We start from the raw sequence: 14,304 nt of genomic DNA on the forward strand, positions 1-14,304 counted from the left end.
ACTCCTAGATCTCTGCTCTATCATGGCATGGTTGAATCATATGAATCCTTGCATACCGTGGTTAAATGATTATTTAAAAAAATTTTTAAAAAAGATTTTATTTATTTATTCATGAGAGACACAGAGAGAGAGAGGCAGAGACACAGGGAGAGGGAGAAGCAGGCTCCATGCAGGGAGACCGACGTGGGACTTGATCTGGGGTCCCCAGGATCACACCCTGGGCTGCAGGCGGCGCCAAACCACTGCACCACCAGGGCTGCCCTTAAAATTAAAAAAAACAAAACAAAAAACTTATTTATTTATTCATGAGAGACAGAGAGAGGCAGAGACACAGGCAGAGGGAGAAGCAGGCTCCCTGCAGGGAGCTGGGTGCGGGACTCGATTCCATGACCCCGGAATCACGACCTGGGCTAAAGGCAGACGCTCAACTGCTGAACCACCTGGTGCACTTAAATGGCTATTTTAGGCAGCAGATTCTGCTCTGCCTGGTTTCTGAGAAGCCACTGAGGCAGGAAGACAAGGGAAAAGGAACTTGCACGGGAACAGAGGGGCCGAAGGGTGGAAGGAGGACGACAGGATTAGGATTCAGGGCAAAGCTGGGATTTAGGGATGATTGGCTCCTCCATCGGGGATGCGAGAAACATCTGGTCCAGAACCCGCGGTTGGGGCGCGATCTGGGTGGGGGTCTCCGCGCGGCGGGGCAGGGCCGGGGGCGGGGCCTACCTCCAGGGGCGTGGCCTGAGGGGGCGGGGCCAACCCATGGGTGGGCGTGGCCGGCGTGGGCGCGCCGCCGCGAGCGGGGTCCGTCGGGGCTGTCGCCGCGCTTCCCGGTGTCACCCGCAGAGGGCGCCGGCCGCCACGCCGCGCGCAGAGTCGCGAGGCCGGAAGAGCGCGGCGCCGCCCGACTCGCCGCAGCCGCCGCCGCCGCCGCCGCCATGAAAGCCGTGGTGCAGCGCGTCACCCGGGCCAGCGTCACAGGTCAGTCGGGCGGGGCCGGGGCCGGGCCGCGCCGGGCCGGGAGGAGCCACCCCTGACCCCGCGCCCGCAGCCCGCGCCCGCCGTCCCCCCGCCCCCGGAGGGCGCCCGGCGCCGTCCCCGGCGGGCGCGGCCCCCGCAGCCCTGAGGCCCCGGGCGGGTCCGGGCGCCCGGCGGCCGCAGAGCTGCCCACGTGCCCCGGGGCCCGGCCGAGGGTCCTGCCGCGGGCCACGGTCAGCGCGCCTCTTCATTGTCTTTTTTCTTTCTCTGGCCCCGGGTGCCGGGTGGGAGAACCTCCGGGCATCCCCGCGGCCGCCTCAGGTGGAGCGTGGCGCAAACCACACGCAGGCAGCGTTTCCGGAGCGAGGGCCCCCGCCCCGCCCCGCCCTCCAGCGTTTGGTTCAGCTCTCCCCTTGCGCCCAGTGTGCACAGGTCTGAAGAGTTGTGCGTCGCGCGGAGTTGTGACAGTTGTGCCCCCCACGTGCCCGGCCCGGCCCGGCCCCGCCCCGCCCGGCCGCCGCGCGAGGACCCCTGCCCCGCCGGCCGCCGCCCCAGTCCTGCGGGGACGCGTCGCCGCCCACAGGATTCCGGGGAAACGTCTCCCGTGGCCCCCGTTCTGGCGGGCCAAGCCCTCCACAGTCACGTAGTCACTGCTGGGCCGCTGCAGCCTGGTTCGAACCTCAGGGACCCAGATGATTGGTCGTTTCAAAAAGTCAAACCGAGATAAGTCAAAAAAATTTTTTAATGACTAATCTTAGATTTGTCTTCCAGTCTTTTTTTTTCTTTTTCTCCTTTCTCAGAATTATAGTGTTGTCTCTGTCCAAGTAATTCCAGATATCCTTTTCTTGAGCCAGGCTACACCAAGTATGTGTTCTTGCGTCCACACAGGTATAAATCTAAAAACAAAGCAACAAAATCCCCTAAAGAAACAACCAGACCCAGCAAAACCATGTATTCAGATCAGAGAGTCTACTCTTCAACTCTGCCTAATGATGTCTGAGCTGTTAACTGGCTTTGGATATGGTCTTGGAGTAATAGGGAACAGAAGAGCTTTGGGATTTACGGGATTTTAAAACAAAGGTTTTTTGGCCTTTCAGTTAATATTTAAGTTAATTAAAACCGAGGAAATTCATAGATGTGAAGGTGTTTTGCTTTTTTGAGCAAAATCACATTTCGCTCTATGTGGTCATCACCAACAACAAGTGAACTTTGAGGAATTTAACTTCTAATCTTCTGTCGAACTCTATTCTGATGATTTGGAATCTTGAGAACACGTATTTTGTGAGATTTGCTGAATAATTTTAGTGATTTTAGCTTACTGTTTAAATACTATTTAAATTGTATGCTTTTAGTTAAAAACCAGCAAACCTGCATATTAAAAAAGATAAGGGTATTAATTGTGGGAAGGTGTCAAATAAAATGGAATTCTCTCTCAGTGCTGGAGGGACTTTCACATTAGCCAGGCCTTCTAATTGAACCGTAATGGAAAGATTTTCTGACTCTTTTAGAATGTGACTGGCTTCACTGAAATGTGGCTGTACATGAATGGCATTTTATTACAGGGATTCTAAGATGCCACTTTCGATTTTATGGTTGGGACAGAGTACAATATCAGGAGTCATATTTTATTATGTGGCAGACGCACTTAATGAGATTGGTCAAGCACATTTTGATGCTTTGGCATGGCTATTGTGATAATCTAATTTTAAAAGCTTTACTATGGGACATTTCAAACATATTCTTTTTTTTTTTTTAAGATTTTATTTATTCATGAGACACACCCCCACACACACACACACATACACACAGAGGCAGAGACACAGGCAGAGAGAGAAACAGGCTCCATGAAGGGAGCCCAACGTGGGACTCTATCCCGGGACCCCAGAATCACACCCTGGGCCAAAAGCAGACTCTCAACCACTGAGCCATCCAGGGATTCCCTCAAACATATTCATTTAGTTAGTTACACAGGCAGCAAGGTGTGGTAATTCCCATGTCCCATCATTCAGCTTCAACAGCTAAAATCTGAATGGAATCACAGAATGTTGGGAAGAGGATCTAAAGTGGGTTTGAATGAGTTAATTTCAGAGATTATGAATTCTTGAAGAAGTCAGTGGTGGGCACCTGGGTGGCTCAGTGGTTGAGCGGCTGCCTTTGGCCCAGGGCGTGGTTCTGGAGACCTGGAATCGAGTCCGGTAACAGGCTCCCTGCGTGGAGCCTGCTTCTCCCTCTGTCTCTGTGTGTGTCTCTCTCTGTGTCTCTCATGAATAAATAAATAAAATATTTAAAAAAAAAAAACAAAGAGAAGAAAGAAGAGGCCAGTGGTGATGATGGTATACATGGGAAATTGACCAAATATCTCAGGTCTTTTCTAGCCCTGTGATCTGTTGTCTAAAATGGCGATTCTCAAGTTTTTTCCCTTGGGAATCCATTTGTCTATAATAAAAGATCCCTTTGGACCTCCTGGTTCTTATACTTGTACCTGGAGGTGGAGAGCAAAACTATTCCAAAATAAGAGAGCAAACTCACATATAGGCTTTGGGGCATAATTTGTTTCTTATTAAGACAAGTAATACATTATAAAAATGTTGAAACTGTTCAATTTTTTTTTTTTAAGATTTCTTTGAGAGAGAGCTTGAGCAGGGGGAGGGGCAGAGGGAGTGGGAGAAGCAGGCTCCCTGATGCACAGGGAGAGCCCCCTGCCAGGCTTGATCCCAGGACCTTGGAACCATGACCTGAGGCCAAGGCAGATGCTTAACTGACTGAGCCACCCAGGCATCGCCTTTTAAAAAATATATATATATTTTTAAATATTTTACTTATTTGAAAGAACACACACGAGAGTGGCAGAGGGAAAGCATGAAACTCTTCAGATAGTGATTTGAATCACTTTGAATAGTGATTCTTTTTTTAGAATCTGTTCTGAGAATACTAATTGTAGGAAAGGATTTGGAGGGATGAATAGGCAGAGCAAGGAGGATTCTAAGAGCAGTGAAACTACTCTGTAGGATACTGTAATGGTGGGTACATGTTATTGTATATTTGTCCAAATCTATAGAATGTACATCAAGAGTGAACCCTAATGTAAACTATGGACTTAGAGTGGTAATGATGTGTCATTGTAGGTTCATCGGTTGTAAAAAAATGTACCCCTGTGGTGGAGAAGCTATGCATTTATGGGGGCAGTGAGTTATAGTACCCCCTTTTTCTTTTTTTTAGAGAGAGGAGGTGGAGCAGAGGCAGAGAGAATCTTAAGCAGGCTCTACACCCAGTACAGAGCCCAATGCGGGGCTCCATCTCCTGACCCTGAGGTCATGGCTTGAGTGGAAATCAAGAATAGGACATTTAACCGACTGAGCCACCGGGTGTCTTGAATCTCTGTATCTTTGCTCAATTCTGCTGTGAACCTAAAAATGCTCAAAAATGAAAGTCTAATGTCTAGTATATAAAGATTTTCCCCACAGTGTTATTTATTGAAGTGAGAATTTTGAAACAAACCATATATCTAGCCAAATGGGATGATTAGTTGGTGCATTGGATAGAAGTAACTATTCAACTTGATGAGATGTGACTATGAAAAGATGTTTAGGAAAAGCTTATAACATGAAAAATCCTTATACACTATTAAGAGAAAAGATGAGACACAAAAATTTATATACAGTGTTATTATAGTAATTGAAAACAAATATGAAAACCTGTGGATAGAGAAAATATCAAAAGGAAGTCATTAAAATATTAAAGTACTCGTCTTTAGGGATCCCTGGGTGGCGCAGTGGTTTGGCGCCTGCCTTTGGCCCAGGGCACGATCCTGGAGACCCGGGATCGAATCCCACATCAGGCTCCCGGTGCATGGAGCCTGCTTCTCCCTCCGCCTGTGTCTCTGCCTCTCTCTCTCTCTCTCTGTGACTATCATAAAAAAAAAAATAAAAAAAAAAATAAAAAAAAATAAAGTACTTGTCTTTGGATGTTCTTTTTTTCTTCCTGTTTCTTATATTTTCCAAATTTTCTGTGATGTGTATGCATTGATTTAATGGTGGGTATAATTCGATAACCATTACTTTTAAGCTTTTAAAACATACTGTAGGGAAAATTTAAGAAAATAATATTGATCTTGTAAGAAAACAATACTGATATATTTAAAGAACAAATGAAGCCAGCTTTTTCTAAGGTGACACAAACAAGCCAACCACCCAATTGTTTACTGCTTATTTCAGATTAGATTCTTTCTGTTTCAGCTTCTGAGTCATTGGCACAAAGGACAGTAATCACTTATAGTCTATTATAAGCAAAACAGCACAGAAGAAAATAGTTCTTAGCATAAAAAGAAGAGAAATTAGGCTTTATTGGTATTTGGGTTGGAATGGGTTGGTGCTGACACTCCCCTGGCGACTGCAGGTCAGGTGGTCCCTTGTCAGAGGAGTTTTTCATTCTTTTCTTAGCTCGCAGGATATGACAACATGTTCCAATCCATGATGCCTTGTCAGATATATTTATAGATACTATTATCCAGCAGAAGCAAACTACAAGAAAATGACAGAGTCTGCCCTTTACTGATTGGAACATTAGGTTAATAGATGGTAAAATAACAAGACATCAGTAATCTAATGAGATTTGACAAAAAGTTGGCCAAAAATTTTGAAAGTTAGAAGATTAATATTTGAAATATGGATTTCGGTTCACCATCATGATGATGGATCTTGGCCTAAGAACTGTGCCAGCACTGAGATACTGCCTACTGGTAGTAGAGTGTACATTTGATTATAAATACATACACAGATATTTGGAATATATGTATTTAGAGATTTATTTTTTGTGGATGAGGTGCATGATTAAGAGGGATTTGGAGGTCATTGACTTAGAATACAAATTAATAGATGTTTACTGACTTGAAGCCTTTTATTTACTTAATTATTTTTCAATTTTAAAAGATTTATTTATTTATTTTAGAGAAGGAGGAGAGGGGGCAGAGGAGGAGGGAGAGAGAGAGAGTCTTAAGCAGACTCCATGCAGAGCATGCAGCCCAATTTGGGTGTTGATCCCATGACCCCAAGATCAAGACTCTGAGCCAAAACCAAGAGTCAAGATGCTCAAGAGAGTCAGCCATGCAGGCACCCTGAAGCTTAACTTTTATTTATTTATTTATTTATTTATTTTTGAAGCTTAACTTTTAAATAGCGGTTTTTATGTATAACATTTTCTTGGAGTAAGTAGAAAAATTATTTCTTTATTTTTCTTACATAAATATTTATTGTGTGATCTGTATATTGTGTTACCAAAGTTGCTGATTCCCAAGGAAAGCAGGCATTTCCTTTCTGAGATTTAATACAGTGGAATTGTATTCTTTGGGGAGGAAAACTCTGTTCTGTTTTTACAGATAAGCATGGAAAGTTTGAGGTGTCTGACCCAAGGTAACACAGATGAAAATGTGGCCCTAAAATTTAGCTTAATGGTTGTTCACTTAACAAGTCATTCATTCCATGGGGTGTCTGGGTGGCTCAGTGGTTGAGTGTCTGCCTTTGGCTCGGGTTGTGATCCCAGGAACCGGGTATTGAGTCCCACATTGGGCTCCCTGTGGGAAGGCTACTTTTCCCTCTGCCTGTGTGTCTCTGCCTCTCTCTGTGTCTCTCATGAATAAATAAAATCTTAAAAAAAACCCAAGTCATTCATTCCAGATATAAAATCAGGATGGACATAAATCTTGATAGGCTTACTGCATTTATGAAACTTTTTTTTTTTTGAAGATTTATTTATGTATGATAGACATAGAGACAGAGAGAGGCAGAGACACAGGAGGAGGGAGAAGCAGGCCCATGCCGGGAGCCTGATGTGGGACTCGATCCCAGGACTCCAGGATCGCGCCCTGGGCCAAAGGCAGACGTTAAACCGCTGAGCCACCCAGGGATCCCCTATGAAACTTTTTAAAAAAGATTTTATTTAATTATTCATAGGAGATACAGAGAGAGAGGCAGAGACATAGGCAGAGGGAGAAACAGGCTCCATGCAGGGAACCCGATGTGGGACTCCATCCCGGGACCCCGGGATCACGCCCTGAGCCAAAGGCAGACGCTCAACCACGGAGCCACCCAGGCGTCCCTGAAACTCATTTTTAAATACCTACTGACTTTGCCAAAGTAATTATAAGAAGTACATGTGATTTTTAAACATTCCTGTGGTTACTTAAGAGCGTGTCATGGTACCTGTTTGGTTCTGAGTCTCTTTTCACTTTTGTTTCCTTTCTAGTTGGAGGAGAGCAAATAAGTGCTATTGGACGGGGCATCTGTGTGTTGCTGGGTATTTCTCTGGAAGATACACAGAAGGAACTGGAACACATGTACGAGGCGGATTTCTAGGTCATTGCTATTTGAATGGGATATGTAGTGGTATAGACATTTACCTGTAGATATCTATATCTGTATATTTCTGTCTGCTTACCTACCTATCTAAACTCTATATATATGTGGGGTGCCTGGGTGGTGCAGTCAGTTAAATGACCGACTCTTGGTTTTAGCTCAGGTCATGATCTCCATGTTGTGAGATTGAGCCCTGAATTGGGCTCCGTGCTCAGTGTGGAGTCTGCTTTAGATTCTTTCTCCTTCTCCCCCTTCTGCTCATGCTCTCTCTCTCTCTCAAATAAATAAATAAATAAATAAATAAATAAATAAATAAATCTTTAAAAAAGTTGCATATATATGTACACTGGGAATTCCCTTCCATAGTATTTTGGTCCTGTGAAGTGAGCTGCTGTGACTTTTATCTGTGTTGGATTTGATGTAATATGGCTATCTCAGTGTTCCTTTCCTTTCCTTTTCTTTCTTTCTTTTTTTTTTTTTTTTTTAAGATTTCTTTTATTTATTCACGAGAGACACAGAGAGAGGCAGAGACACAGGCAGAGGGAGAAGCAGGCTCTTGCAGGGAGCCCGATGTGGGACTCAGTCTCAGAACCCCGGATCATGACCTGAGCCAAAGGCAGATGCTCAACCACTGAGCCACCCAGGTGCCCCTGTCTCTGTGTTTCAGATGAGGAGACCAAGGAAGTGTAATCTGTCCAGTGACACCCTGCTACATTAGCAGCAGAGCTGGAACTCAAAAGCCTCAGTAGCTATTTGGTCCTTTACCCATGAACCATTCTCATAACTTAGAACCAAACTTTTTTCTTATGAGTGTTTTCTGTTTCCAATTAGAGCAGTATGATCTGGGCACTATTATGTCTTTAAAAAAATGTTCAGTTGTTCATTGGATGCATAGGATCTGGAGGTCAGACAGTTAAATGACTTGCCTAAGATCATGAACGTGTATATAGTAAAAAGCCTGAATTCAAATTAGAATCTAGACTACCTGACTTGAAAGCTGGTGCTCTTTCTGACTATGGTAGGGGAGATTGCCATTGCTTTCTCCTGACTGGCTCTCAGCACAGGCAGCCTCACCTGTCCCCATACTTACCCTGCCCCTACCCCAGCACCACTTGGCACATTTGCTTTAGACTTGTGATCTGTGGATTCTGCCTGTTGGGGCCTATAGCTGGGTGTAATTCCATCCGATTGTCCCTGTTGTAGTAGGTTGAAAATCAGATTTGGAACCTAATTCCTTCTAAGGAATAAATGTTCTCTGCTTCTCTTCCTTGTCACAGTGGCTGCTCTTTGTCATCCACATTTATAAGGAGGCCTTCCTAGGGCTTAAGAGGCATGGGACATAGTTGTCAGGGAGGCTTTTGCCAGGTCTTTTTGCATATTTGCAATAAGCATGTGTTTTCTCTAGGGTGTTTGCCCACTTCTTCATTTTGAGTAGTTCCAAGAAAGGATGTTAAAGCGGGATATCATTTATTTCAGTGTAAAGATTGAATTTTTCAATTAAAAAAATTGAACCCACGTCTTGACATATCCACCAACCTAAAGGAGCAGTTGGTGGATGGTTGTTCTTAGCTCAGGTTTGCATGGGTAGCTGCTTGTGAATTGGAGGAACTGGCCAAAAAAATAAAAAATAAAAAATAAAAAAAAAGGAATCCTAAAACAACCCTGTGAAGTAAGTCTGTTACTACCTCATATTACAGATGAGGAAACTGAGGCATAGAGTGGATAAATAACTTGCCCAAGGCCCAGTAACTTCCTTCTTCTGTCTTTATATATATGTAATACACATAACATTATGTCAACATTATGTCCTTGTTCGACAGGATGCTGGTAACACTTGGGGGTATGGAGAATGTTGGGGGGCTTATGATTCTTCAGATAGCTCTTGTCACTGTTTTCTCCCTCAGGGTCAGAAAGATTTTAAACCTGCGTGTGTTTGAGGATGAAAGTGGGAAGCACTGGTCGAAGAGTGTGATGGACAAACAGTACGAGGTGCTGTGCATCAGCCAGTTCACACTCCAGTGTGTCCTCAAGGGGAACAAGCCTGACTTCCACCTGGCAATGCCCACGGAGCAGGCAGAGAGTTTCTACAACAGCTTCCTGGAGCAGCTGCGGAAGACATACAGGCCGGAGCTCATCAAAGGTAGGCAGGAGGGCGAGCCCACCCAAGAAGAGAGTCTCTGGACACTTACAGCTGGAGGAAAAGAGAATCTGCAATTACAGCTACTCCTTTTCCAGAAAGTTTGTTGTTTGTGCTTATTACTTCCTTCAAACAGCATGCTAGTGCTGTGGTACGAGTCATCTGAATGCTCCTGATCCTGTTTATCCTTCTTTAGTCTTCTGTTCACATGTGGAATGTTTACCATCCCGGAAGTGTGTTTGATACAGTGGTGTTTAATTTTGTTTGCTTATCATGTCTGACAGGAAATATAATGCAAACCACAAATGTGAGCCACATGCCATTTTAAATTCCTAGTAGGCATATTAAAAAAGAAGTAAAAAGAAACAAGTGAATTTAATTTAAAAATATATTTTATTTAACCTAATATATCCAAAATAGTATGATTTCACCTCATAATCAATATAAAAAGTTGATTGATAGAATTTTCATTCCTTTTTTGGTGCTAAAGTTTTCTAAATCTTGGTGTGTAGTTTATACATACAGCCCATCTCAATTTTGACCCGGCACATTTCAAGTACCCGACACCTGTGTGTGCTTAATGGCTGTCATATTGGACAGTGAAGGTTTAGGTCTTTGACGAACTGCTTATTGGTGAGAATGCCAACCTGCTTTGACTGACTGAGATTTAGTCTAGAAAATGCCTTGGAATAGTGATCCTAGTTTATAGGAGAATTAGGAATCTGAAATTATGAATCTGTTTAAGGTGGCCATTCATTTCTAGTCTGTTTTTATGTTTCTGAGGGCCATTAAAAACCATCACATTCTGCCTTTCTCTTCAAAGTTATTAGAATATTTAGCCTCCTTTGGTAATACATCTCAGTGTATGTAAGTAGAATGTCTTAGTATCTGCAGTTTCTTTTGCTGCCATCATTCCCTTTTGTAGACATCTAAGAGTTGTTAATAGTTAACTCTGTATTATCTCCTGTACTTTGACTTTCTCTGAAGAAACAAAACTTGATCCCTTGTTTCTTGGACCCATTTTCAACCTTAAAGAATAGAGTTTATTGCCTGATTTTGAAGGTCTACAGTAAAGCTCCACATTGAGGATTGTCAGCTCATCAGATTCACTTATGTTTAGAAGAGTCATATTCTTATCCTTCTTCAGCATTTCCTTTGATCTTAATTCTCCTCTTACCTGTTGCCATGATCAGGACACCCCTGCCTTAAATTAAATCCCAATCTTTACTTGGGTCCTGGTAGAGTAGAATGGATTTGCCTCTTCTGGAAATAATCCCAAGTTTTAGAGCTCCATTCACAAGTCTGGTTATAGATGTCCAGTACTTTTTCCCACCCTGTGTCCCCTGGGATCCTTCGGCATGGCTTTGCTGCAAACGTGTTTCTTCCTAGAATTGGCATTTAAGTCAGGTCCTCTGAATAATTATTTTTCTGTGCTGAGCTGAGAATTAAATGCTGTCATCATTGTCTTCTCTGCTTGATGTTTGTAGAATCATCCCATTTTTGAGCAATCTCAAATATTTTAGAATGTACTGAAGTCCCTTGAAAGGATGAGCACAAGGAATATCATAAAAGCATAAGTGAAGGCACTTGAAATGGGAGAACACTAGTGGTTGTTAAGGTATGCTCAAGTGAAAACAAAACAGCTTTCATCTGAGTCCTTAAAGAGGAGTGTTTTGTGTTTTATTAGGTGTTTTGTGTTCCTTTTACTTTTTGCAATGATGTCTATTTTATCTGGATAATTCTGTTAAGTGCCTGAAGCAATGTACTATTAGCAATATAATTTTATAATGGTTGACAATTTAAGTTTGTGGGGGATATGATACATCTGATCATTTTGATGAAAAATTGATGTGATTTATGCGAAGAGTCTTTTTTTTTATTTTTTATTTATTTTTTATTTTTTTTATTTATGATAGTCACACAGAGAGAAAGAGAGAGGCAGAGACACAGGCAGACGGAGAAGCAGGCTCCATGCACCGGGAGCCCGATGTGGGATTCGATCCCGGGTCTCCAGGATCACGCCCTGGGCCAAAGGCAGGCGCCAAACCGCTGCGCCACCCAGGGATCCCGCGAAGAGTCTTTTAATCAAAATTTATTTCCAAATCCTTTGGACGTTCAGAAACACTTAAGTGATACAAAGTGCCTCTCTTGCTCTTTCAGCTCTTTATCTCTTTTATGGTCTTTGGTGGAATAAGATGCAGAGAGTATGTTTTACATGCTTGTGTGTGTGTTCTTAATTTTGAGTTTTTAGCTTCCAGTTCCAATATGGAAAGCCCTCTGAGAGCTGAAGGGATGATGGAACACAAACCAACTGCTAATAAATACATTTTCTTAATTTTAGAATTCTTGGGGCCACTTTGGCAATTTTAAGACTTAAAGCAGTTTAATTTCCTTTTTGCAAAAAATTTAAAATATTTTTCCAGTTTTATTGAATACAGTTGACATGTAACACCCTATTAGAATCATAAAACATGATGATTTGATACATGGGTATATTGTGAAATTATCACCAGTGTTACGTTCAGTTAGTTCATCACCTCACGTAGTTACAGTTTTACTTTTCTTGTGATGAGAACTTTTTAGATCTACTCTCCTAGCAACTTTGATATATGTGATACAGTATTGTTAACTTGTCACTGTGCCATACCTTATATCCCAGAATTTATTAATCTTAATAACTAGAAGTTTGAATCTTTTGGCCATCTTCATCCATTTCACCCGCCCTCTACCCCTGCCTCTGGCAACCACTAATCTATTCTCTGTATCTCTGAGATTGGTGTTTTAGATTCTACACATGTGGGAGACTGTATAGTATTTGTCTTTCTCTGTCTGACTGAAAGCCCTTCCGGCCCATCCATATTCTTGCAAATGACAGGATTTTCTTCTGTTTTTATGGCTGAATAGTATTCTGTTGTGTCTCCATATCACCTCTTCTTTATGATTCATTTGTCAGTGGAGACTTAGGCTGCTTCCATGTCTTGGCTTTTGACTTAATTAGATTTAACATTTATTTTCACTCTCTTTCTCTTTAATGACTAGAACTCTAAATTAATGTATATAAATTAATTATATTATTTATATAAATAAATCGAATCATTTCTCTTCCTTGTTGTTAAGGATTGCATAGCAGGAAGATTGTCCAGTTTATTCCCTGTCTCTGTTACGTCCTTGCCCTGCCTAGTGCCCATGTGCTTTCAGGCTTTTCTTTACTAGTTCCAGTTCTTCCCCTGTTCATGGCCCAGCTCAGCTGTCTTTAGTGAAGCAGGTTTATTGCTTTATGATTGAAGCATGTGAAGGTACAATGAATTCGGTTTCAGCTTGAGCTGGATTCCCTCTGTCATCACTACTGGGACTGTTTTCTCTGGGATTCTCTGAGCCCTGGTTTCCCCCATGCATGTCAGCCATGTCCTCAGGTAGGCCATGATGGTTGCAGTCTTCACAGTTCACCATCCCAAGAAGGAGATTGAGCCTTTGTCTCTGCATTTCAAGCAGAAGTCCTGAAGGTTACTTTGATTGGGCCAGCTTAGGTAGCATGTCCATTCTTGAGCCAGTATGGGATCGACTCTATGACTCAGCTTAGGTCATATGTTTCATAGAGTGTAGAGTTGACCTCCTGGGGACCACCTGGGAGCCACAGTTGAAGTCTGGGGCTGTTGGGAAGCGGGGTGGGTGGGAGAAATGCCTGCTAGGAGGGCTACCGGAACGTCCCACTTGAGTGTCCTTGACTTGCTTTATTGATGGCCCCTGGGAGGTGGGATTAATAGAGGGAGTTGGGCAGGTTATTAGGTGGTCCTAGCAGAACTCTGCCTTTCTGGCAGGGACATGGAGGGAGGCTGTCATAGATGTGTGTGCAGTTAATGAGGGAGGGCCCTGAGAGGGAGAAGTAAGTGGCATAATTCCCCTAACTGGCTCTTTGAGGCCTATTCCACCCCAAGTGGCCTTGAGTTGGTACTTGAAACCATAGTGATCCACCACACCCACTTGACCAGAATTTTTAGCATCCTTGACCTGTTTGGGTATAGTCTGTTTGGTGTCCCCAGACATTGCTTAGGCCATGCCACCCCTCCCCACTCTGGTCCAATTCTGCTGGCCCCCTGACCCTTTGGCTTTGTGAGGACATCTCCTCTTCTTAAGAACTTGCCTACCTTGGCTTATGCTTCTGCTAGCTATTGCTGCATAACATACCATCCGAAAACTTAGTGGCTTAAAGATAACCTTTCTAGGGGTGCCTGTGTGGCTCAGTTGGTTAAGTGGCTGCCTTTGGCTCAGGTCATGATTCCAGGGTCCTGGGATCAAGTCCCATATCAGCCTCCCTGCTCAGCGGCGAGCTTGCTTCTCTCTCTCTCCCCTGCTTGTGCTCTCTCTTGCACGTGCTCTCTCTTTCTCAGATAAATAATAAATAAAATCTTAAAAAACAACAAAGAAACAAAACCATTCTGTCTTCCTCACAATTTTGTGCGTCAGGAATCTAAGAGGGGTTTGGCTGGGTGCTTTGATCTATTTGTGTTGGCTGGGGCTAGGGATCTACTTCTAAGATGGCCCGTGTTTCATCTTGCTTCTCCCCTCCTCCCCACCTCATCTTATTTCCAGGGTCGGTCTCCCCCTCCCAATTACTTGGGCTTCTCACAGCTGGGCGGTCTGTGGCTGGCTTCTCCTACAGCGAACACTCCCAAGACCAGGTATTTTAAAAGCTAGGAAATGAGAGTGCTAGCCCCTCAAGGCCAGGCTTGGAAGGGAGTGCAGCATCACTTCTGCCATATACTATTGGACAAAGCTGTCTCACAGCCCACTCAGATTCCAGGGGAGGCTGTAGACCACTTTGCAATGGAAAGAATTTCAGAG

The 14,304-nt window shown here is 43.6% G+C and overlaps 1 protein-coding gene across 1 annotated transcript in view; it reads left to right on the plus strand.

The window, feature by feature from the left end:
• The first annotated feature begins 786 nt into the window (after positions 1-786).
• The window catches only part of DTD1 (D-aminoacyl-tRNA deacylase 1), a 179,067-nt gene continuing 165,549 nt past the window's right edge, over positions 787-14,304 (plus strand). Inside the window, exons 1-3 of the mRNA XM_041732343.1 lie at positions 787-978; positions 7,216-7,306; positions 9,230-9,465. Coding sequence (XP_041588277.1) covers positions 936-978; positions 7,216-7,306; positions 9,230-9,465 — 370 coding nt within the window. The 5' untranslated portion in view covers positions 787-935. The remainder of the gene's footprint in view (positions 979-7,215; positions 7,307-9,229; positions 9,466-14,304) is intronic.

Source organism: Vulpes lagopus, chromosome 18 (assembly GCF_018345385.1).
Source record: "Vulpes lagopus strain Blue_001 chromosome 18, ASM1834538v1, whole genome shotgun sequence".
Taxonomy (NCBI): Eukaryota; Metazoa; Chordata; class Mammalia; order Carnivora; family Canidae; genus Vulpes; species Vulpes lagopus.